The sequence below is a fragment of the Cydia fagiglandana genome, chromosome Z (genome assembly GCF_963556715.1).
Source record: "Cydia fagiglandana chromosome Z, ilCydFagi1.1, whole genome shotgun sequence".
In the NCBI taxonomy this organism is placed as follows: Eukaryota; Metazoa; Arthropoda; class Insecta; order Lepidoptera; family Tortricidae; genus Cydia; species Cydia fagiglandana.
In genome coordinates, this window is record NC_085959.1 from 33,927,978 (window position 1) to 33,954,401 (window position 26,424).

The following is a 26,424-nucleotide window of genomic DNA, read 5'->3' on the forward strand; positions in this document are numbered from 1 at the left end:
TGGATGCGAGTACGCACCATGCTCCGGTAAAAACGTGCATCGTGCTATCTCGCTCGTACATCAGAGCGGCATTTCTATCCGCATTATTGTGATAAGTTGATAACCGTCTAAGTGCAAAAAATATTGTTAATATTTCCATTGTTTATAATTAGCGTTTTTTAATAATTTTGCATACGAGCTTATATCGGAGATTCATATTGATGTTTGACACAACATTATTGCTTTGTTTTGTCTTAAAATAATAACGTGCTAGTTAATAAGTATTGTGAACACTTATTAACTACACTTACACTTACTGGCGTATTTTTTACGCACGCATCTAGAGAGAATATTAATAGCAGGTAAAAAATACGCATCTCGCGTATTTTTCACGCACGCACACACGCATCGCGGTGGGAGGATAAAAATTTGATTTAATAAAAAAAAAAATATAAGTACACAACGGGTTAGCACTAATTAGCTAGCAGGTTATTATTTCGCGTCATTACAAAGCAATATTGTTGTGGGACTTGTGGGGTGTGCTAAAGCCATATTTTTATTATATACTTACTCGCTTACAGTTATATGCGTGGTGGGTGGCGTGATTAATTTCAATACGAGATTTTTTTTATTAAAAAGTAAGTAGGTAAGTACCTAATCGTCGAAAATATAGTAATACATGTGTTTAAAAAAACTGAATTTTACGTGTACATTGATCATTAATAAGCGTTTATCGATATCACACCGAATCATGCACATCCCTATCGCATGTGTCAACCTCATAGTCGAATATTTTATCCTATCGCATTCACTCTTGGAAAAGCCATGCAGGTGTAAAAGGGATAGAGCATAAATGACAATTTGTCAATGATTTGTGTATTTTTACAAAAAATAAAAATCGTAGTGCAATTTTGACATAATTTTCTTGACTGTAAAGTTCAAATTACTGTGATGGGCAAGGGCTCATAATTCCTTTCGAAATAAGAAAATATGGCCAATTTTTGTGACAGCGTTTTGGCGACATAGGTTCTCATACTAATCCAGGCACATGCCGTTTCCCGTCAGAGCGCGGCGCGCTCATTCTTTCTTCCGTGGTATAGTCCCTATACTTAGTTCGGTTAAACCTAGAGTTACCATGGTTACCAGTACAATTTGACACTTGCAAGTGACCCTCAGGGCAATTAAATTAAGCATTAAGTAGGTACCTTAATATAATATCGGGCGATAGCGCTGGTTGTAAACAGGATTATCAACAGCGCCATCACGCATCCCAGCACGACGTTGAATGCCGACATCTTGACGCTGGTGCGTAGCTCTGAAACAAAACAATACAGTACCGTATAATCTACTATATTTTTGGAGCATTCCACGAGCTGTCCCGTACAAACGCCTTTTATTTCGTATTTTAAAACTTTTTTTTCGGCGTTTAAAGCCGGCGACAATTATTTTTCTGGTCATATTTTTGACCAATTGTTACAGAAATAGAAACTCCTATACCTGTAGGTAAATCTTCAGAAAACTAGCGTTTGTACCGGACAACGGTAGACAATTTCATGGAATGCTCCTTTTACACCGTGTTTTTTAACTCCGTTAATATCAAGGGTGCATTCCTGAGCTTAGATAATAGTTATTTACGATACAAGTGCGGAAAAGGGGAACGTACCTATTCGCACGTGTATCGTACAACGTTTTACAGTACTGTAAAACGCCATATGTACATGTGGCCCTTTAAGCTTTTGACATCGCACGAAAAGTGCTATTTTACGCACTAGTGCGGGAAAATAAGACTATATATACTGTAAAGTTAATTTCTCAATGACACCGGTATTGTAAAAACTTCATTTTCAAGATAATAAATAGGTAAAGTATTTATAGGGCCTGTGTACAATACATATTGATTTATATTTATTAAGAAGTCTTACATTTGCTACTTCTTAAATGCCAGTACAATCTCGAGCTAACGATGTTCGAAATGTTTTTTTACAAGCTTTTATTTAGTTTCACGACCGTCTGTCTGTCGGTCTGTAATCAAATCTTGCAAATTAAATTTGATCCACGTCCCGGTTTCCGATTGAGCTGAAATTTTGCATGCATGTATAAATCGGATGACAATGCAATATTATGGTACTATCGAGCTGATCTGATGATGGAGACAGGAGGTGGCCATAGGAACTCTGTGATGAAACAACGCAATTGTGTTAGGGGTTTTTAGAATTGTCTCGATGATTATTAACTAGTGGTCTGTCGTAAGGAAAGTTCAGTCAGCGATAAAAGCTTGTACCAAAAATGTTTTTTTTTTTCAAAAACTTAATTATGTATTTGGATAAACAATAAGCCGCTTATGTAAAATCGCAATCGTTATTTTCGGCTTCACTATTACACAATGTTGATTTTTTTCTATAAATTGTTCGTACCATAGGTAGGTATGTACATATTATTCAAAAGAGTACCTACCTATGGTACGATATATTACTACTACCTACTATGGTACTTATGGTACCTAGTACCTAATTACTCGAACAATCAGTTCACGAGTCCTTAATTTAGTGTTCTTATGGTTATCATTCGATGAATCCGGATTAAAGTTCGCGATGATTATTTATGTGCATGATAAGGATTGCTGATTGTCTGACTCAGCTAATCTCTTTAAGCTTGTTTCATAACTTTGCGCAACTTAGGTATAAAAACAAAAAAATACCTTTGGACTCTGACATTCAGACAATTAGTAACCGCAGGATATGTTATATAACCGTGTAATATTACCTAGAATTTACTTAATTTAGTTACGTATTTAAACCGTAAACTTTTTTTTCTCAAAAATGGACGGCAAAGTCGACTTTGCCGTCTAAAAAATAGGTCGCGAAGCGCGGAGTTTATGGTCAGTCAAAAATTAAAAAGTTAAAAACATTGCAGTCTCGATTTTGGGACTGCAATGTTGCATACAAATTCCATTATTTGTCGAGTTCCAAACTTTTTAAAAGTTCAAATGGCCATATCAAATGAAGGCACAGGCCCATTAAACAGCCAAACAGATGATTAGTACCGCGACTATTTAGTTGTCTCAAATAGGTTGGCGTATTTTCGGCAGAAAAATACACTTCTATTTTTTTATTAAAAAAATAAAAAGGCGGCAAGGGCTTTTCTCTGTGAAAATATATACGTAAGAACGTTGCTTTTGTAAAATGTTTCTATGATATTTATGTTTCATGCACCATTTTTGAGAAAAGCACTATATATGACTCGGCTGGAAGGCTACTTGCTGGCTTCGGATTCAATTAAACGGACTCCCAAGGTCGTCCGTTTAAAACGAATCCTCAGCCTGCAAGTAGCTACTTCCGAGCCTCGACAATAATGTACTATTAATTCACCCGCCACATTTATACCTACTCAAAATTCATGCATGTATTCACAGCCAATTACTTACCTATATATACTTGTTCAACGTGATGTCTAGGGGTTACTCGTGTGTAGTTATCTTAAAAAGTATGATACCAAATTACCACACACCGACTTATAATTCACATATCGAAAAATCGATAAATAAGATAATCATATACTTAATACATTTCAGACGATAAACACACGAACTTCGAAAACAGCTATCCGGATTTGCAGATTAAATATGGCACACATAATGTAACATAGGTACCTATAGTTTATAACCTTGGTTTACATATATATCTAGGGAATTATCCTTTTTTTGGGGGGGGGGGGGGTAATGAGGGGTGGAAATTTAACCGATACGAGTGCCTAAAGATCCAGGAAAACTACTTATAATCAATATTATTAGTAAGATCTGTTTCAACACCCCTATCAACATACACCTACATAGGTACCTATTACGTGCAAATAAATCAAAATTTAACGTTACATTCAACTTGTTAGCTTGTTGCGTATCATATACGTGCAAGGAATCGGTTACGCAGGTGTGGTGTGGACATGACTGTATCATTTGTATGCAGCTTCTGCCTTTATTCCTACTGTAGGTTTGCGGGTATCCTTGCAAATGAAGGTGAAGGTCATTGGCATGTCTGTTATGACACAACATTTATTTGAAAATTAGGTAATAATCAGCAATGACAACAATTCATGTCATAAAAAAAATCGAATTATTTAGAGGGTTTTACGTTAAACTTAAGGTACCTATTATACATTCCTAAAACACAATATCAGTTTTCTTGTATTATTAATAATCTGAAAACATCAGACAATACTTAATAAAATAACATTGACGCTTGTAAACAAGGGCGTCTATTAACGGAGCCTTTAAAAATAAACTATAACATTTAATCCTCTTTTTAACCCATTTAGAAAGAAGGGATTAACCCCATCCCACTCAAGAGTTACCCAATGTCGGTGTATCTACAATGGGGATGATGGCAATCGCATTTCGCAGCTAGTGTTTGTGCAGAAAGAGAGAAGCGACTCTTCTCATTCCGCAAAGACTCTATAATAGAATAGATATTACTGGTACATATTAGCATCGATCACGCGCGCGTTGGAGGACCAAATGGATGGGTCACAGAGGATTTTGTACTTTGTACTTCAAGTGGTCGCAAAGTACACTGATACTATTGAAAGGCATCAAAGCCACGTAAGCCGTTGCTGTGATGCCGATTGTTCTCTACGTCACATTTCAGACGAGTTACAGGTGTAAAAGGACAGGACCTCTTGGTTGTAAAATCAAACTTTTAAGAGTTTAATTAATCTCTGGCCCAATATTACAAGGTTCTATGCGGGCCATTTTATTTAAAGTAGTCCCCACACCGTATTTTTTTCAAAATTGGGATTTTTTATGTTATTTCTACTCAGAATCATGAGCTCTTTTGATCCTAATAGGAGAGTGTCCCAAGATTTCCATACATTTTTACTTTATACATTTCTCCAAAATCGGCATCAATTCCTAAATATAAATTCAGCTATTACTCATACTTTTTGATTTTCCCCCATTTAGTTTGAACAAACAGTATGATGACGATCTCCAGTAAATAATTATGTTTTACAGGAAATTGGTACCAATACGAATAGGTAATTTTCTATTGTATTATTATGATCATCATAGTACTTATTTCTCAATTGGGTCCATAGTTCGTGTTCTGTTATTTGCTTATTTATTTGATAATATCTCTCTATCTGCTTAAATCTGAATAATGATGAATGTTTGTTATGTTTCTCATAGTAAATAAAGTCAACATTGTTTCATTTAACAAGAATATGTATATAACTGCAAAATAATAACTAATTAGCGGAAATGCAGATTGTATCCCAACCCTAGACGCCTACAGGTTTTTTTTTATATAACTGTGTTAATAGTTATAGTATGTGAGTACTTACTGAGTAGTATAGTGTAGTAGTTTAGTAAGTTTTAATATTTGCTAGTTTGTACTACGAATGATGTTCGCGTGTGAAAAAAAACTGATAAGAATATTGAACGTATTTGATACTTAATGCTACTTATACTAGTTTACATGGTAGTACATATGCCAATGGTTCCATTTCTGTCTCATATCATTGTCTACCCAGTGTCCAACATAGATTAGGGCACTAGAAAAGCTACATATAAATAGTAAATAGTTAACTAAGGGATGAAAGGCACTCATAAATGCCGAGGTAGTACGCCTATAGTCCGAGACTGAAATGATGCCTTTCACCCGAGTTGAACACTCTACTTTTAACGATACCTAATGTTTTCCTTCACCGAAAAGAGACTGGTAAATATCAAATTATATTTCGTACTTAAGTTCCGAAAAACTGATAGGTACCTATTATAAGCATTGGGCACGATTTAAGTGCAGACAATCGATACGATATAATACGATAAAATAAGTTTACAAACTTGTATCAGAGTACGAGCACATCCAGCTTAATTTTTAACCGACTTCCAAATCTCAAAGAAGGAGGTTATCAATTCGGTTGTATGTTTTTTATTAATATGAATAAGGGGGTAAAAGTACTATTTCTGTATCAGCGAATTATCACTTATCACCAAAGATATGCGAACTCATGATCCGGAATGACATAATATAAGTGATTAAGACGGTCATACTGAACTTTGAACATGTGAATAAGGCGAATCGTTCACCATATCGTATCCGCATAATATTAAAAATTCGGCTAGAGCTAGAATTTAGTTTATAAACTCGGGAATTTCGCGTTAGACCCGTCTATATAATGTGAGTTAAATGTTTTCAAAACGTGAGTTTTAAATATTATATAAGTAGTGTTTATTAGCATTGTACATTAGTAGTACTCAGTGGTAAAGTCAGACCAAAAAAAGTCTGCAGCGGATTTGATAGTCCACGCAGTGTACGTGTTACATATTTTAAACGTCAAACTTCTATGAAATTATGACGTATAAATAACACTTACACTGCGTGGGCTGTTTTTTTAATTTGGTTTCTAATTACCAATTGTTGCTTTCCTACAAATACTGTGAAAAGTAAAATGAAGCTATTGAGTTAGTCGAAGAATTTTATTGTCGCTCGTCCGTAATCTACCGGCAGTTCATCAGTCTCATCAATTTCACACTATGTTTGTTTCTGTTTATTTTATTCAAGTATTACAATGAAATAATCTTAGAGGATATAACCAACGGAGACGCCATGTCTAAAATTTTCGGTACAAAATAGTCTGCCGTTTTTTGCGGGGGAGGGGCACATCAAATGTATAGGTACGTCATGTCAGATAAACGTCAGTCCATACATATGGTTGACATGTGGTTGACCATTGGCCGCCTATTTTCGACGGAGGGGAACGCCTGTTAATGGCGGCTCCATTGTTAATTACTCCGAGGAAATAATACATAAATTAGAATTCACAACGTATTTTTTCTCTTGAAATATTTTATTGCGGTTTATCTTATCTTATTGCGGTGGGCTATCAAATCCGCTGCTGACTTTTATTGGTGCGACTCTACTTAACGTAAGCTACATTTTAACTAAGTTCCAAAAAGGAGGAAGTCTCATACTAAAAAAATATTGTAAAAAACCTGTTATATTTCTGTTAAACACTTAGAGAATATAACCAATGGAGTGGTCATTAACAGGCGTTCCCCTCTGTCAAAAAAAGGCGGCCAATTGTCAACCACATGTCAAACACATGTATGGACTAACGTTTATCTGACATGGCTATGTTGACGTTACGTATACATTTGATGTACCCCTCCCCCGCAAAAAACGGCAGACTATTTTGTACCGAAAATTATAGACATGGCGTCTCCGTTGGTTATATTCTCTAAACTTGAATCTGTCCGCACTCTAAATTCAATTTAACGGCCTAGGCTTAAAGACGAAAATCCAACAACGCTTGATAAAAAGCGCTGTCGTGTGAATAGATACATGGTTATCCATTTATGTCATTCAAACGCTTTTTTAAAGCGCGTTGAAAAAGCTGCCGTGCGAATGGGGCCTAAGTGTTGCTAAAGTACGAAGTGCTTCTGGCTTTATAGATATTGGCCATTATCAAAATTAACTCGCTTTCGAAGTTACCCCAATGCACCTTGTTTACTTGATTATATTGAAGCAAATGACGGCGTATTCCTCGTAGATAAGTAATTTGTTTACTTTGGAGAATTGCAATATTATCCACTTAGTTACATAAAGATGATCCGTGAGTTTGCGATGTTCGCATCATGAGCATGCGAAGAGCATCTAGATAATGTATTCAAGATATAAGTACCTAATATGTAACTTATCGACCATCATTACTGATCCCTGAACCTTACACGTGACTCAGCGTGAGTGCAAAGATAAAATGATATTGAACTGACCTCATATTGAATGTGTACGTTGTTAGTGCGGACCGAACTAAGAGCTATCACGACGCACAGCATGGCAAAAATAATGTGAGCTGTAATATTCATACTATACATTAGTACATTGTAGCTGCCAGACGGGCGTGGGCGCCACAGTCGCGTATATAGCCAATAACTTAAAAAAATCAATTACCTAAGTTATTTATTACCTGACGCACTACATACGGCGTTTTTGCTGAATCGCAATAATTCGCGAAGAGGTATTATTTCAACCTGTATAATTTAATACTAAAATATCGACTACCGTAGGCTCAAAGGGCGTAATGTTTCGTTAACTAGTTTTTTTTTAAACTAAGCAACATTTAGCTACATCTGTTCCTATACATAACATAATTGTGTTGAGACTATTGTTGAGAAAGAACGCTAAAAGGTGACAACCGAAAATTTTATTTAATTATTATGATGTCAAAGTTTAAAGAACGCTAATAGATATCGAATAGGAACAAACAACCATTTGAATATGTCCACTTAAAATACAGGTGGTATATAAATGCAATTAGAATAGAATAGAAGCAGGTTTATTATTGTGATTAACACGGTACAATTATGTACAGTAGGTACAGTACAGTAGGTACCTACTGCGCTCTTATACACCTACACTCTACATAATATTAAGTAAGTAAGTAAGTAGTATTTATAAATCTGATAAATTTAATAATTTTGGTAAATATGAAGAATTTTAAATGAGTGCGCTAGGCAGGTATAAAAGAAAACTTTTCTATTGTTTATTATTAAAACAGTCGAAAACTTTTCGGAACACCATTTAAACGAACAATTGAACCTAAGAATCACCTTTAATTAGTAGACTTCCTATGTTTCGCGGGTCGAGATAAATAATTACTTACTTTTTAATGATTAATTGAATTGAATATTCTATTAAATACAAGATTTTATTTAGTTTCACCTGACCGTTGTCTGTCCGTCTGTAATCAAATCTTGCAAGTCAAATTTGATCCAGTTCCCGGTTTCCGATTGAGCTGAAATTATGCTTCTTCCTCGCGTTATCCCGGCATTTTGCCACGGCTCACATAGGAGCCTGGGGTCCGCTTGACAACTAAAGCTGAAATTATGCATGCATGTATAAATCGGATGACAATGCAATATTATGGTACCATCGAGCTGATCTGATGATGGAGACAGGAGGTGGCCATAGGAACTCTGTGTTGAAACAACGCAGCCTAATTGTGTTAGGGTTTTTTAGAATTGTCTCGACGAGTATTAGTTATCTGTCGTAAGAAAAGTACAGTCAGCGATCAAAGCTTGTACCAAAAATTAAATTTTTGCCAATAACTTTTTCAATTGCCGTGCGTTACACTAAACGTGCGAGAGCACTAAAATCTTGCACCTATGATGCATATTCGTAGGTCCAGGGATTCGGTGGATGTGTGCGTGGTTGGATGCAGATTTTCAATGCGTTGAAGTTGGTCAATTTCATTGGGTATAATCGCATGGCACAGAAGGTAAGTACTTACTTTTATTTTATAACTAAGGTAAATGCGTTACTTCTCACAGTCATGGAAATGCATAATGGTATTTAATCGTTAAGAAAGTCCACACATCAACAATATTTAGTAGAATACATGAAACTAGCAGCGTTGTTTTAAATACGTACTGAATTCTTATCTCCGTATTATTTTTACCTGTACTTTATATGTGATTCCACTCTCTAAACTTCAAGATCTATGACTATACTTATCTACCCTCATAACTCTCGTAAGTAAACATTGTTTTATGAAACTTTACTTAAACGTTCATAACTTACAGAGGCGCTATAGTTAAAATAAGTACTTAGATACCTATATTGGCAAAATACTATTTAGTTATGATCCCTTCACACGATAAGAAGAAGAAGTAGATACCTATATTATACTTGGGATGAATTGACATTGGCTTAAGTCAGTTTTACGTCGTTCGAATCAAAATTACCGAAGTAAATAAATGAAACAATGATAAGACCCGGCATCAAATGGGCAATTCATGTTTATGTGTTACCTACTTATTGCATTTTATTTTATAGGGATGATTACTAACCAAGATCTATATAAGATATAGATCTATATAAGATATAGATCTATATAATTTCTGTCTAAGATGATGATGTCTTTATGCAATAATGTAATAACTATTTATTTAAATTTATGTAAAATGCCTAAAATCTTATTTTATATTGTTTTTATCACCGACATAGTTATGTAGTAAAACAATAATTACCTACGTACAAAATTCTATGACTCAAGAAGAGCAATAGTGATGCTGATGTTAATTTAAAAACAGAATGGCATAATATTATGATCACATTAATTACATACATTAAAATACTACTACATACATTAAAGTACTAACCTGTACGAACTGATATCCTTTTTCTGTCAAAAACAAATATTAAACTAAGTACGTGACGAGCGTATGCGCATTAAATTTGTCGCGACGGCCCAACCTATCACGTGCGCTAAAAACAACAGTCAGCGACCGACTAACCAAAGTGACTGATTGTGGTCGCTCGTAGCTCTCATACCTAATCACCAGCTATCGGGAGGCCTGTTCTGATTTCAAAATATGTTACGGTTTTGAACTTGTTTTATACAACCTTGAAAGTTGTGTATGAGATGCCTACAATTCACTAAGACGGTCGTATCAAAACAAGATCGAAACCATAACACGATGCTGTCATTATTTTTAAGTAGGTATCAGTAATTATAAAATCGTTAAAATTAGTTAAAAAAATCTTAAGTAAGTATGGAAATTCTAACTTTCATAGTGAGATCCCACTTGGCCAGTTGACACAATGGTTGCATGTCGATATCGAGAACTGGAAAGTGGACATCAGCAATCGAAACGCTGACATATTTTTTTCTGCATTACCCTCATATCATGTCTTCTAAACTATGCATAAATAGGTAAAGTAAGGAATTAAACACCCGTCAATGAACTAACACAAAAAATGCGGCTATCAGCGTAGCATTACCAACCGATAAAACTTTAATGCTGATGTATGGACGTTACTCAAGGGAAAAAGATTAGTCGGTTGCAACATACTATTTATTTGATTTAGCATTAAGTTCGTTATAAAAGGTACCTATTGTCGTATTAGGTCATCATTTACTGCCATAGTATACATTTTTTCACTATAGTTTGTATCTTTAGGTATTTAAATAAAAGTAAACAAACAATTTGTAAATTTTCGGGTAGTTTTAACATTTATTGGTTAACCAACCAAATACAAAACCGCCTGGATCAGTCACTGAACGACCTGACTTTAACCTACATTATTTGATCGTGTAATCTTTTTATCTACTCTCAACTGGCTTAAGGAGCCATTTGAGGGTAGATTATATTTACTTTTATTTAAATATCTAAAGATACAGAGTATAAGTCAGTAAATAAAAACTGTATCATTACAATCTGGAGGCACTTTTCGTAGTTTTTCAAATTATAAACTTGCCATAAGCATTCACACTTAAAGTATTTACGGGTTTGTTATAGATTTTAAACATTGACAGAGATAATCATACTGTCTGTCTGTCTTAAAGGCCTGATAGACGATGCGAGAACTCGCATGCGAGTTTCATACCATTGCGGGTTTTGACCGGTTGGTTGAATTGGACGTAACCAACAGACCGCAATGTATCTAAAATCGCATGCGAGTTCGCGCGCCGTCTAAATCAGCCCTTAGTACCTACTCGTACTACTAGCACCCAAAATAAAAAATTGAGATGTTTTCCTGGTTCTTACTGACTGACAAGTTGCGTTTGCCAAGCTATAGGTATAGATATTAATTTTTGAACTTATATAGGGATTAACTCGGTAGCTCACTATTACAGACCTTTGTTGAATGAGTAAGATTATGCTAACCTTGTAACTCCCCGCGTACTAGTACAAGTACCTACTAATTAAATTCGAGTTATGTACTCTTATATAAATAAAAGAAAGTTCCAAATTCATAAGCGCAATAATTGGCATGGGTCTTACGAGGCTAAAACAGAATGGTACCTACCTATGTCACTCCATGAAATATCAAGTTATAGCGATAGTCACGGACGTGGATATATCTAAACTAAACAGTAGACATATACACCATAATTAGATCTACTGATGAAATTAACTAGTTAGTACAATTAAGTTGCTTCCAATAGCGAGGTCACATTCATTAGGGTTTATCAAGGCTTACTATGCTCAGGCTCATTTGTGACATTTTATTATAATTATTTTATGAATTGAAGTTTAATATGTATTTAATGCAACCATTTTAGCAATGTCACTAAAGCAGGGACGCATTCCAGTAGATTTTTGTACATTACATTGACAACCGGCACCAAAGACGGGATAGCAATACACGGTGTAACATGAGGAAACCGAATAATTTTAACAGCATATTCCTGATCATAATTAGAGACAAAAATGTCCTATAAACTTTTTTGCAATTTGCCTAGTTTCAGAGATAATATTAATTTATAAAAGAACAAGTTTTTATTGTTACATAGTGTAAAAGGCCTTTTTGATGGTGATTTTGCTGCTATGGGACGTAGTCTAAACATCCTTATTGATAGATGTCAAAAAGTGACAAGTAACACTTTGCAAAAAGTAGATTATACGAAAAAAAAAATTAAAAATCATTTTTAAGTGACAAGTTTACCAATAACATTTATTTTTTATGTACAAATACATTCAAAAAATTGATAAAACATAACAAAAAAAATATTTTTTATATGGCGAAATTAACCTAAACTCATATTTCATTTTTTCCTTCTTTTGACCTCAGAAATGTGTGGTTAAAATTATTCGGTTCCCTCATGTACACCGTGTATAATTGCAAGCATGTAGACATCTCGAAAACCCCAGTGTAATGTGACCGTGAGATCCTTAACAACCTATGCATCATCGGAGAGCTTACATAAACCAGTTACAGCTTACATAAATCGAATACTTTTCCGAAATTTTTCAGTTAAATGCCTACAATCGAAAAAAATGTGTCACTTGCGTTTACTTTTACTTTTTGCACACAATTACTTTTTGGAATTTGGAATCCCATGCGAACAGCTGACAGTAGGTATACCTATTATCTTATTGCACAAAAAAAACCAATGTCCACTTGAAACATCACATTTAATACAATAAATAAATTAATCTATAATTAACTATTATGTGTACATCACTGTTACATAGTGATACTGATAAACATCACATAATGTCACACAAACTTAATAGCCGCCACTGCCACCATACAAAGAAATTAATTTCTTTCCACAAACAATTTTTAGCAACAAAAATGTATACCAGACAAAAAGGTTTAAAAGGTAGTTAGACATATATAATAAATCAATACCCTAGTTCACAAAAACAAATTACTGCAATAATTTGGTTGGTATAAAGTCTTTACGTTCATGCACTATGCCCTATGGTACTCCATAGGTAGGTAAAGACATTAGTAAATTACAACAATATTTTTCCTTGTTACTGTGCACTACAATTTAATTTATCGTATGGGAGCGGCTTTTTAGGAGACAGATATGTGTGACTGATTTCCTTCATAGAAGTGAGTGCCAAAAGACACTATAATCTGAGGAGTGACGACAATACCACATCAATGTAATTAAATTCAGGTTGTGTAAAGTGAAAAATTATAAAATCTGTGCTGTTTAGCATAACTCATATTAAATCAAAGACTACCTGAAAACACTTTAAGATATTTAAAACATTTTTTTCTTCATTGCAGTGTACCTTTCGATGTATTCATTGTAGCCCTCCATAGAAGCCAGCTGCTTAGACTCGAAAAGGTTGCCGTCTAAGTTGATAGTGTGTATCTTGGAGTCCCGCAGCAAACTTGGCCTGATTGCTTCAAGGCTCAAGCAATTCTCTTCCAATCTCAAGATTTTTAACCTTGGTGCCTGATGGAGGTCTTCACTGATGAAAGATATCTCATTTTGACTCAAGTTCAGTTCAGCTGCGTATAATTGAGACATGCCACTAGGTATCCCTGTAATTTTGTTGTGAGATAGCTCAACCACATCCAAATTCTTCAGCCCCAGCAGTTGTATAGGAAACTGCTTGAAATTGTTATTGTTCAGGTAGATTTGCTTCAAGTTACTCAAGTTCGAGAAGGACGAAGGCAATTCCAATAACTGATTATTAGAAGCGTTGAACAACTCAATTCTTTTCAGATTCGCTATCGTGTTGGGCAATGTTTCTAATCTGTTGGACTCGACGTTAAGTTGTTTTAAATTCTTCAGCTTGCTTATATCATCAGGCAAATGTACCAACTTATTTTTTGATAAATCTAAGTTCCTCAAAATATCACTCAAACTGAGTACTTCTACCGGTATATCTTTTAATTTATGGTCCGATATTTGCAAAACACCCGTTTTGGATGCAATATCGTAATGTTGCTTTAAGCCAGAGTTCCCCATTGTATAGTCTAGTTAATGCATTTGAATTTGTTGTATACACTTATAACTACTTTCACTAATTTATAATTTAGAATAACTGGAGGTCCCAATAAGTATTAGAAAACTATGTATACAAAATGTTTTTACTTTTTCCGTGCTCCTAAAATGACGTCTGAGATAACATGATAAGTATGATAACGGTATTGTAACTGTCACTGTCAGTTCTACTACAGTGAAGTGAACATGGAGGGAGCATAGAAAGACATAGAAGGTAGGATCCTATAGAAGTGGTATACGCGTGCCTCCGTGAGGGACAAAACATAGGCAATGCGACACTATGATTGGTCGAATTTATTTGTTGCCCACCATAACCCATATTAATTTAAGGTGGGGAATAAAAAAATGTGAGACTGTGACAAGGACAAACAATAATAGCTCTTTCGCTGCTACTCCTACTGAACGATACATAAAGCCCCCTCCAGACTATGCGCGTGAATCGCGGGCGAAGCCGCGAACGCGAGTGTGGAGTCGATTTCGCAGGTCTGCGTTCAGGACTCCACACTCGCGTTCGCGGCTTCGCCCGCGATTCACGCGCATAGTCTGGAGGGGGCTTAAGACTATCCTGTTCGGTCACTTCCGCCCCACCTTTCATGCGATCCAGTTATGCCGGCTACATACGTAACGATAAATCGTTGCGATAAAACTGTGCAGTCCGACTGTGCAGATAAATCGAACCGTGTGTACTTGGAGGATATAACCAATTGTTAATTACTCCGAGGGTTGACATGAGGTTGACCATTGGCCGCCTATTTTCGACAGAGGGGAACGCCTGTTAATGGCGGCTCCATTGTTAATTACTCCGAGCGTGTGTATGACAAATCGTTGTCGATTATCGTAACGATTTGTCATACACACGGTTCGATTTATCAGCATAGTCGGACTGCACAGTTTTATCGCAACGATTTATCGTTACGTATGTAGCCGGCATTACACTAAACTCATGACATGGAACATGAAGTCCAGAGGGCCTACCGCGGACCTACGGAGTTGTATGGCCCCGCGCGCACTGCGATAATAAAATCGCACCCCGGACCTCAGTCGGCATTTCGCTCTCCAAGCATCAACATATCGGAACCTGCTTCTCCAATGGAGTTACGCTAGATGTTGACCGTTTAATTATAGAAATAGAAGGAGATCACCTTTGTGGTATAAATACTCAGTCATACAGCGATTGCATATTGTTTCACGACAAGCGAATGGTACGACATCCATGTCGAGAATGAACAAATCGTCGACTTTTTCATCGCAGCGCGCGCAGTGAATTTTCTGCGATATATTACAGCGCGATTCTAAAATCGTGGTGCGCGCTTGGGCTTAGTCCATAAAAGCCTTAACAGACTATCGTACCGCGCCGCGATCTTGGTGCGGTCAAAATATCTCTTTTGCTGGAACTTATAGCTGCATCCTGAAAGCACATACGGCGACCACCTTACACACTATCAATACATATGTGCGTATAGTTTGTTACGACTTTAAAGGTTCGACGGCAGGATAACCCTTTATTTGTTGATCCCCAACGATCCACAAAATCACGAACTGTGTGAAATAATCTGGCAACCCTAAATATTTGTCTTTGACCAGAATGCCTACTGTGGTATGCGTAGCCAACCAAATTGTCTATGGATTATGGACTGAACATTAAGAAATTGGAGGGTTATTTTATACAATTTTATCCATTTTAAAATACTTTATCATGTATGATTAAGTGATCAATTAGTAAAGTGTTTGTTATCTACTAAACAAATATATTTTCAGTTAAGTTTTCATAGCGTAATTTAGATGGAATTCGTTACCGCGGGAAATCGGTGAAACGTTTGACTTTAATAATGGCCGCAACAGCGCCAATGCTTTTCATGTTTGTTCATATATTTGAGAAATAAGGGTTGGATAACGGGTTTTGCTTGACGTAAATTAGTGATTGAAATGGACATCAACGCAGGTGAGTTCCTCTGTTTTAACATCAAAACATTTAGGCAATCTTTAGATTCTCTGTAAAGGACCCGTTCGCCCAACTGTCCCTGGATATCTTATAGCTACTTTCGTCTATTCTACAAATTGGCGCAATTCTAATATGTGATAATTATACCGCAGACATACCTTAACCAAAGTCGGTCCTGATCCTGGCGCGCGTGGTTCACATTACAACAAGCAAAATTTTGAAATGAAAATCTCTTTACATTCCCATTAAACGATTTTTTCAAAAAGATGCATTGTTTGTATATGTTACATTACGGCGGACAACAAAGCCATTTTTTTTATAACTTGACATCTTCCAGAGATCACAGGTAAGAAACTGGTACCTCCAAGATAAAAGTGGCACTGATACACTTTTCAAATGATGACTTAATCTATGGATACTGTGATGGTATTATACACATTTCCAAATTTTGCTTGTCAAAAGTGACATAAGATACATGTTATCCTTGTAAAAATTCTAATGTAGATTTTATTTACTTAATTCAATGTTTCTGATAATTTAACTATTGTACTGTGATATTCATTGCTATCTCATGCAGGGTAAGGTGGTAAATATTAGTATGTATAATATTTTTGCTGTCAAGTATGTGATATTTGTCTAGTAATGGGAAAATTTGGCTCTGATTCTAACTACTAGCGATGGTCTAAAGTACTACCACTGACCCGTAGTCTGAGGCCTGCATATGACCTGCCATATAGTTAGATTTTAATCACTTTTCATTTAACTCAGTTAAACATAAATACCACATATTCTTCAGTAAATTAATAATACTCTCAATTTAGTCCATTATATATTTTTATAAACACAAACATTTTTATAAGTACAAGGAAAATTTGTGCTTGATGTGTTTACCTCGCATATTTCCTTATTTTGTAGAGTTAAATGTGAGATTCATTTAAAAATTGGGTTTCATTGAGTTTGCAGTAAACTTGAAACTATTGAAAAATTGTATGTCCACTTACATCAGGTTGGTGGCCTTGGGGCCAAAATTCAATAATAAATTAATTCTAATATAATGTAGTTTAGCTACTAGTAACCTATACTGTAGTGACACTGAGGTGTAATGGTACTTCGAAGAAATTTAATTTGCACTGATCCATTGATAACTTACATGGTGTATTAGTGCAACATAAATAATTCTCATGTTATAACTTATACATTTATTTATCTATTAATTATTAATTTTAAAAGGTAGTTAGTGACTTCTTAACGATGTCATAATTATTTATATAACAATGTAACAAACATTGATTTAGTTTAGTCCCTTACAACAATATCCTGTGTATTGTAATTTGTAAATAACAACTAAAATCAAATTTTAATGATTCAAAAAGAAATATTTATATTCTGTATCTTAACCTTTTAACCACTTAGAATTTTTCATCAAGCATGCTCATTTTGCGACCGGTACAAAATCACACAAAGTTTTGTCTTATTTATCAGACAGGATATTGTATGTCTTACATATCAGACTACGACAGTTATAAAGTTAATTACCTAGTAATCAATAGTGTAATATGCATTTCCCCTCGGCACATTGACAATGCTCCATGTTTTACAATAGCATCCATATTTGGATGACATAAATACCCTCAGGGCAATTAGTAACTCTTGAACATCGCTAATATTATATTTAATATGTTTTGAATCACATCATCATATGATTTATTCCATAATTTACTACAAATTGGTACATGCTGTACAGTATTAGTGACTATCAATATTAAAACTATATTTTTGCATATGCTTTCTCCATGGATATTACTACAAGTAAGTAGAAATCTTTGTTCCGGATAGTAGTCACCAAACCATGTTATCAATGTTGCAGTTTGTAATGGCCTTCGGACAAAGTGCCAAAAATAAAATAAAAATATGTATACACAACCTTATTAGCCATTAAGGTAGTGTATACATATATTTGACACTTTGTCGAGACCAATATTTTCAGGCGTGACTGACCGTAATACAAGTCATGACCATTTAGTAATTCAACATGTAGACTTGTAGAGAATTTGGAATAAGTTAAAGTATTCATTTTTTTTGTGATCTAGCGACCCGCCCCACGTCGCAGGGGTTACACACAACCTTAACAAATTATACACCTAAACATTTCTCAAGAATCACACTATTGATAGGTGAAAATTGCATGAAAATGCGTTTAGTAGTTTTTGAGTTTATCGCGGACATACACAGGCCAGACGCGGCGGGGAACTTTGTTTTATATGGTTTATTGATAATTTATTTATTTCAGGCCACACTAACGGGTAACGCCATTAATTATCGCGATAATTGACACTTTTCATATGGCCACACTGGTATTATCGTGATAATCAACGGCGTTCCACGTTAGTGTGGCCCTGGCATTATTGTGATTCAATGCACATCTAAAAATATCAAAAACCTATTATGTGACTTCAGGCATAAAGAGTGATAGAGTTAGACTAGGACAAGCCTGCAATGATTTTGATAGCATACGTTATTTATACGTCGTAATCATTTCATTCATATAATTTTATAGAAGTTTCAAACTTTCACTGCATGTGCTATCAATATTCTTGCAGACTTATCTTGGTCCAACTCTAGAGCTACAATTTCATAATGACATTATGTTTTTCTTATACTTGTAGAGGTCTCAACACAACTGTCCCTGATCGACGCACTCCTGAGCGATTTTGACAAAACGATTTCGCCATGTACTAACAAAAAGAATGAGAAAAAAGAAGAAGAAACCCAGGATGCCATGCCAGACTCTACCACCAACACGGAGAAAAGTAATGCCAACCCTTTCCATTGTGGAGATGACGTCCTTGTGCCGAATAAAGACGGAAGATATTATTTAGGTATGTCAAGATCATTATAATATTTCCGAAATATGAAACAAGCTCAATGCCACATAGCTGGTAAACAACTTAAGAAAGGGTGGAGCTAAAATCAATCTGCAAAGAGGGTATTGTACCAGCTGAGTCGAAAAAGCTTAGTCTCTGCGATTTCAAATAGAACAGAATAAGGAAAATTCTCTTTTGCCGTGTGATTAAAGCTCAAAAGATCCTACACCTATTTCGTCTGTTGCGTAATTGCGTAAGCGGTGTGCTTAAGTTAATTAATGGTAACAAGTAGTTTCTACATTACATTCTGCAAACTTGCTTATGTATCTGCCTAAATTGCCAGCCTTGCGTTGTCAATAATAATCTGGTACGTTCGTTCAGGTACTATTGTGGAGCTAAGCACAAGCAACGACAATGACTCGTGCGAAGTGGGAACGGGGGTGGCGCGGTGCCTGGTCAAGTTCGGGGACAATACGCGCGCGTGGGCGCCGGTGTCGTCGCTCAAGCTGCTGAGCGCGCCGCCGGCGGACGACGGGCGCATCATGTGCGTGGTGTGCAAGCGGCGCGAGGGCCCGGCCGCCAGTCCCGCCGCCAACGCGATCATCGCGTGCGACATGTGCGGTCGCGGCTACCATGCCAAGTGCCACACGCCGCCGGTTGACGCTTGGATTAACGGTAATACATACATATCATTGCATCGCTATATTTATTTATTTCATAAAGAGAAAGGAAAGAATATATGAAAATATTTTTTTACCAAGGGATAAAATCAAGTCTCAACTTTCTCCACATACAAATTTGCTCGACATTTTTGCTGAGACTTAGAAATTTATAAATAGAAATGCTGAAAATTGACTTAGTTGCAAATTTCCATTTACATGTAAGTCTATATGTATAATATATGTGTATCTGTCCGTCAGGTGCGTCTTGGCATTGCAAGAGATGCGTGGACCAAAGATACAGGGTAGCCGCCGCCGAGAACCGAGCTCTGAAACGCTCCGACTTGCTTAGATTTAAAGGAGGCCAACAGCGGAGACAGCAGCAAGAACTGACACCACCGTGTGATGTATGTTTAAAACCACGATTTAATCTACGATGTCCGTATGTATATCTAAGTTTTCAATCCAATTTGCAATCATATTCCGAGCACTGATAAATTTAGTGACGCTAATGTTTTGGTTCTTTGAGGACAGTGAAATTCGCGAATAATGACTTTATTGTAATTCCAATTGAATAAGCAGGTTAAAACATTATTTCTAACAGATTTTATGTATGACTATTGTCTAAGGAGACATAAGCCCATAGACTAGGAATCCTCTAGACCGAGTTTAGAGCAATTATTTCATATAACCGATGATGCCAAAAATGCGGGGGTGCGCGGGACGAGGTGAGAGAAGTCCCGTGCCGTGATTGGTCCGTTCAAAGACACGGATGTCACACAAAGACACTTTCGACTGGACGACGAACATGGAGTAATATTACCGTATGCGTGGCAGAGGGGGCAGCGCGACTATGCTAAGTCTGGTGGATGTTTTGTCTGTGCAAAAGCCTAAATGAATGATCCTTCCGGCCGGTTTCGACCAAGGCGACCACTTCGACTCCTAGTTAGCTCGGCGCTCGTGCGCCCGAATATGGCTGACGTAGCCGATCTTAGCCGTGAACCCCCGCGCACATTGAGGGCACGTGAGAACACCAGCCACGTAGTGGTAGTGAATGGAAGCAGGCTGGCGTGCTTTCAGCTCATCGCGTTTAACGTCGAGGTCAACTTTACGTTGCTCCTCGAAATCGCGCACTTTGTCACGCACCAGCCTGCGCCACTCAGGACGCTGTGCTGCCAAACCTTCCCACTGAGAGGGCTCGATGTTGCATCTTTTCATGTGCCGTTTCTGAACATCTTTGTATCGGAGGAGTTGCCTGCCAAGTTTCCGCTTACCCTCCTCTAGTTCAGAAAAAAAGATGCGCTTTGCAACTCTGAAAAAAAAAAGCCTAAAGTACCTACTACAAATAAACCTACAGTTGATGAGACAATTGACCATAAAAACCGGACACGATAATCTTTTTTTACGGAGATATTTTCCTTGTATTGTTTAAATTACGCTTTCACGTAAACTCTCAGGCGCCCTGTTGTGTTTTTGATGTGTTTCGATCACTTATCCATATCGCAGATTGATGGATGACTCAAGTAGAATTCCGTTGCGTTGGACAGTAGAATGTGTTAATATTAATGTTGTATGTAAATTAACTCCCGGAACTAACTGTACTGGCACGTCTAGAGTAAAATACTTTATTCAGAAAAGTTTCATGTATAATTTATTGTTGTTTATCGACTTTCAAATGGTTTCAGACCGCCTCCACAACTTCGTCGACTGCTTCGGAAGCGGGCAAGGATCAGAGTGAAGTGCATTGCTACTGTGAGGAAAAAAGTGACTGGCTTGCGCAGGTGATTTATTACAAATTTTGCAAACACTCGTCATTTGAATTATTTCATGGCATTTTCCATTGGGACCTAAATGTATATTTTTAAACAATCCGTTTTATCGCTCGGCCAGTTCAAAGTTTTATGTCAGTCAGCAGCAGTATTTGCTATGTGGGCGACGTGTTCAAAATGATCTTCACGCGACTTTATTGTTAAGGAAATAAGAGCGTGTCAAGGTAATTTTGAACACCTTGCCCGCATAGCAACTTCTGCTGCTGACTGTACCATCGCCAGCACTGTTAACTGTCCATCGATAAACCTTATTACAAAAGGCATAAGGTCCACCTATGGACAGTTAAGAGTGTTGCTGCTTGTACTAATGTAGGTATAGTATCTCCATACAATCAATCACCCTTTGGAATCGGCATATTGTGATTTTGATTACCATATGTGTCGGAGCCATGAATATATTCTATTCAAATATCTTTGTTTGTGTTATTTCCAAGTTAAAATCTTTGCAGTTGTCATCAGGTCATCACTATTAGTATATTTATACTCGTATAGTATTTTTTCTTGGCCATAACACATTTGCTTCATGTTATGATTGTTAACCTGATCATTGACTTAATCGACCGGAATATGGACCGTGATTACTTTTTGTATTGTTTTCGAACTTCCGATATTTCGACGCAGTTACATGCATCTTGTTCACAGGTTGTCAATATAAGTCTAGTGAATCATTCGAAACTATTAATCTGGTCATTAGTTTCCCTGTCTACGATATTTTAGGCCTAGCATGTGTTTATGTATCCATTAGTAATAGTTTTTCTGACCGTCCATAGGTATGCTTGCGTCATGAAAGAAAAAAATGTCCATACGGATATCTCGTTTCAGATGTTGTTTTGTTGCCGCTGTTCTCGTTGGTTTCACCAAAGATGCGTGTCGAGTTTGCAGTATCCATTATATGCTGGTGATAAGTAAGTTATATATTTGTAAATCTGAAAAATATACTTTTGAATTATCTTCATAGTTACAAACAGGTGGTAGGGGCTAATGCAATAAATTTAATGTGTGTGCACTCCAAACTGCTTGACAGATTTCACATTATGTGAAATTATTAAACTACGACCTGGTTATATCGGTCGATCTATAATGAAATGTACATTTTCAGACTTTACATATTCGCTTGTGCTAACTGCAACGGAGGCGTGGAGTACCTGCGGAGATTGGAGCTTTGTTGGTTGGACCTGGCCCACCTGGCTCTGTACAATCTTACTGCCTACAATGCTCCCAATTATTTCGATCTGGACACTGTTATCATGCCTTACATCATGGACAACTGGCATGCGTTGCAGTTACCGGAAAAAGTATGTTGCTATGAATGCACTATGAAATTTGTATAATCAATTGACCCATCAATTGATATTTATTATTTTGTATCCCCCTCAGATGTGGAGAACACCGGTGAATGAGCGGCGTGAGAAAATTCTAACTGCGTTAACGTCGTCACGTAAGAAATTCAAGTGTGGGCGAGAGATGAAGAAACGAGCCACGATCTGGGGCCTGCGGGACCGGCGGCCGCCGCCGCAGCCCTTCCAGCTGTTCGCGCTCGAGCAGGTCTGTGCCCACTACTGGTGTGATAAACCCTGCAGACTACGTCACCAACTAAATGCTAAGGCCTGTTTGCAGGTTAAGAAAGGGGAGCCGCTGTCTGACGAGATAGTGAAAGAGTACGCGCCGCGGCTCCGGTTCCTCCCGCGCTCCCCGCCCTCGCCCACCGTTCCTCACGCCGACGACAGGTACACACCCTCACCATGATTGTAACACATCAACACTCGCTTCTCCACACATCCAACTCACTCCTTTGTTCTGTTTCAGCACGCAACCGTCTAGTAGTAACAGTGAGAAAAGTTCCTATAAAAATAATCACCAGCAAATGATCGTACCCGTCGACGGACATTGGCTAAATCTGATGATGGGCAAGCGGTTTCACGAGAATCTTAATTCTAATTCAAACTCTGAAAACGACTCCACAAGTTCCTATGAATCAATCAAACAGATTGAAAACGACGAACAGTCCCCATCTCCAGTTAGTACAGCTAGACAATCCGATGCCAAAGATGAAATATCCACAGAGAAGTTCCCGATAGTCGAAGCCGCGGAGAATGACGACGAGGTAGTCAAGCCGGCTTGCGACGACCCTCCCGTGCCATCGCTTAACACGTCGCTAGTTCCTTGCTCGGTTAAGTTAAATAAAATACCCAAAGATATAATGAGTGAAGTCAATGAAAGCAAATCTGTTTCTAACGTAACAATAAACTCTAATAACACCAGAATAGCAACTATGAACCTAGAAGTGTCCAAGTTATCCACTAAGAACATAATCGAACATTCCAAAATCATGTCCCTGCAGCACATGGATAAGATGCCTCCCTACAGCAACTTCAACCACGACATGGAGTCCTCTGGCGACGAGACCTCGAGCAGGGGCACGCTGGACGCCATCATCCCGCCGCTAAAAGACTTCCAGGGGAAAAACAACCCGTTCCTGATGCAGAACACTTCCAAAACGCCCTTTACCTCTTCTATGAATGCACACAACAAACAAAACGGAAGACAGAACCACTTCCATGCCCGGTTTTCACTGCCGGTTCAGTTGAATCCAATGACGGGCCCTGTAGGGAGGCCGTTGAAAAGAAAGCTTAGCGAAAAAGATATAGTAATAGGTCCCAATGGGGAGGTGAAGCGTAGAAAATACAGGCGGCCGAGGAAATATCTGCAAAGTCAGGTAAGTCCCTCCATTATGTGATCTTATAATATAAGGGTTCCGTTTTTTTTCCTTTTGAGGGATGGAACCCTAAAATGAGGATTGACTCCTTTTTACAAGCTTTTATTTAACCTGCCGTGTTAGAATGTTACTAACTATATCTATGTTTTAAATTTTTATCAGAAACTTACATACTCAGGAAAAGCCAGGGATAATTAAATGTTATGATGACATGAAGTTGGCCTGACTAAGGACCTTAACTTTGTTAGAATCGTATCATTGTAGTTAGTAGACTGTTAAACGTTTGTACAGTCTGTATGACTGACCAGCTGCAGCGTTTTACGCCCTGTATTTTAAAACAATTGAGCATATATTTTATATCTATTGATATATAAACCTTTTTTAGTGAAACAACTATTTAACCACCCAGACACAAGATTTCCTGTAATTTAAGACGATTTTAGAACCCCTTTATGAAGGTGTATTAGCTTATTGTCTTTCAATCTGAGATGAATTCTCTTAGTTGCTTGGGTTTGATACTTACTATGGCAATCTTCCGGGCTGAAGGCTATGGCTAATCAGATTATAACAGACAGTACACAGAGTGTGTACTATAAGATGATATACAGATAGCTAAGTTTTTATTTTTGCATTCCAGATGAATAAGTCATGCCCACTGCCCGACGATCCCAAGACTGTTCAGAACGAGAGCGGCGAGCCGACGCCGCCGGCGCACGCTAGCGTTAAGTTTCACGGAAGAAGACTGAGACAGCGGCAGGAAAAGAACTACTATGAAAATGCACGGCGCTGCACAAACACCAACGCTGTGCATAATAGTGTCAAAAGTCTGCAGCTGAGTCCGCACAAGGTGCAGGCGGCGGGCGCGGCGCACACACAGGCGCAGGAGCTGTCCGCGCTCAAGTCCAGCGTACAGTCGTACTTCCGCGCGGGCCAGCGCTTCCGCGTGCTGGCGCGCAGGATGTCCGCCGCCGCGCCGCCCGCATACCTCATCGAGTGGGACGCTTCGTAGGCGCGCTCTAGCCACGCAAGCCGACGGAACACGAACTGAGCCGAACCTCAGAGGCAAATGGATCACCAACAATTTGGTGACGGCTAAATATGTAGAAATTACTTCAAATATCGAGAACTAGCGTAATCAATATATTCTAAAATGCATCACTATTATAGCCGACTGAGATGCCGTGTGAATATATGAATCATGTTGGTTTGCTAAACAAAATCAAAAGTGTAATAGTTCTCCATTTGCCATTTCCGTTTCTAGATGTAAACAGCGCTCGAGCGCACCCAATCGACTCGCGGTAATAGTTTGTAATATTATATGTACATGAATTATGATATCGGGTGCTGTTCACATTATGCGTCACAGCTAGTAAATTGTATTGTTATACTATGCTAGAGATGCTTATTTAAACATATTTGTAGTTTATAAGGAAAGAGAACCAAAGCAAACCGGTTAAATATTTCCATGAATAATTGTTATTCTTATAATCAATCCCGCCACATTTATTAATTTTATTATCAACCTACCTATGCATAGGTACTTACAAGACATTAAATCGTAATAGTTGACATATCGATTTGCTACAAAAACTGTCGCACAATAAATTTGCTTCATGAAAACTGCAATTAATCCCATAATTCCACCGAGGTAACGAATTAGAATGAAGAAGTTTGTTTTATTTAGCCGTGTTGTGGTTATTATTATGTATGTTTTACTAGGTATGATTTTTTTGTTTGAATGAACTGATATTTAATTGTTGATCCATTACGTGACTAATCATGTCAACAGCTCCTTATAGGTTCATTTACATATTGTACTATTATTTAAGTGCTTGTTTGTAGCCTAATTTAGTTGTACAGTAAGATAAAGGAATGTGATATATTATTATTCCAATCTATAACGGTTATTTTATTTATTATGATACTTACCACAATAGGTTCAGTGAAACTTATTGTCACAAAGGATGACACTAGGATTATAGCTGGTTTGTAAGTGCACGACACCTTGCACTGTGTGACTATGCGCTAAAAAAAGAAATTAAAGATAGTGTTTGAAAGTAAAGAGAGAGAGTATGTTTTCAGATTCCTGCTACACTTTAAAAAAAATGGTGATTATAAAAAAATCTAAAATACGTTTTTTAGTATTTTCTACTTTTTTTTTTGTTAGAAAGTGCATTGTTTT

At 37.2% G+C, this 26,424-nt stretch overlaps 3 protein-coding genes across 6 annotated transcripts in view; 1 reads left to right on the plus strand and 2 right to left on the minus strand.

Moving 5' to 3' along the window:
- The window catches only part of LOC134678568 (1-acyl-sn-glycerol-3-phosphate acyltransferase alpha-like), a 31,053-nt gene extending 14,608 nt beyond the window's left edge, over nucleotides 1-16,445 (minus strand). For 2 of the 3 annotated variants that reach the window (XM_063537191.1, XM_063537189.1), the window contains exons 1-2: nucleotides 10,136-10,278; nucleotides 1,185-1,294 (exon numbers count right to left, since the gene is read on the minus strand). In XM_063537191.1, coding sequence (XP_063393261.1) covers nucleotides 1,185-1,274 — 90 coding nt within the window. In that variant the 5' untranslated portion in view covers nucleotides 1,275-1,294; nucleotides 10,136-10,278. Of the gene's footprint in view, nucleotides 1-1,184; nucleotides 1,295-10,135; nucleotides 10,279-16,332 lie in introns of those variants that run through there. The other variant, XM_063537190.1, reaches the window with a different exon arrangement.
- Nucleotides 12,879-14,372, minus strand: LOC134678571 (leucine-rich repeat-containing protein 57-like). The gene has a single exon (XM_063537193.1). It carries the CDS (start codon nucleotides 14,194-14,196, stop codon nucleotides 13,480-13,482), a length of 717 nt encoding a protein of 238 aa, XP_063393263.1. The 5' UTR covers nucleotides 14,197-14,372; the 3' UTR covers nucleotides 12,879-13,479.
- On the plus strand, nucleotides 15,842-26,139 carry LOC134678552 (uncharacterized). 2 transcript variants are annotated; one of them, XM_063537162.1, is made up of 11 exons: nucleotides 15,842-16,174; nucleotides 18,841-19,053; nucleotides 19,420-19,713; nucleotides 19,959-20,104; nucleotides 21,383-21,478; nucleotides 22,349-22,431; nucleotides 22,626-22,821; nucleotides 22,904-23,071; nucleotides 23,132-23,253; nucleotides 23,333-24,242; nucleotides 24,880-26,139. In XM_063537162.1, exons 1-11 carry the CDS (start codon nucleotides 16,159-16,161, stop codon nucleotides 25,249-25,251), a joined length of 2,616 nt encoding a protein of 871 aa, XP_063393232.1. In that variant the 5' UTR covers nucleotides 15,842-16,158; the 3' UTR covers nucleotides 25,252-26,139. The 2 variants fall into 2 exon arrangements, with proteins under 2 accessions (XP_063393232.1, XP_063393233.1); XM_063537163.1 differs by having other exon boundaries at nucleotides 23,144-23,253.
- The last annotated feature ends 285 nt before the right edge of the window (nucleotides 26,140-26,424 follow it).

Bases quoted from the DNA above. Each gene is read 5' to 3' on its own strand.
- LOC134678571 (XM_063537193.1), bottom strand. From the start codon at position 14,196: ATGGGGAACTCTGGCTTAAAGCAACATTACGATATTGCATCCAAAACG.
- LOC134678552 (XM_063537162.1), top strand. The intron at 19,714-19,958 runs GTAATACATACA...TCTGTCCGTCAG, and splicing joins GGTTGACGCTTGGATTAACG to GTGCGTCTTGGCATTGCAAG. The intron at 23,254-23,332 runs GTACACACCCTC...GTTCTGTTTCAG, and splicing joins GTTCCTCACGCCGACGACAG to CACGCAACCGTCTAGTAGTA.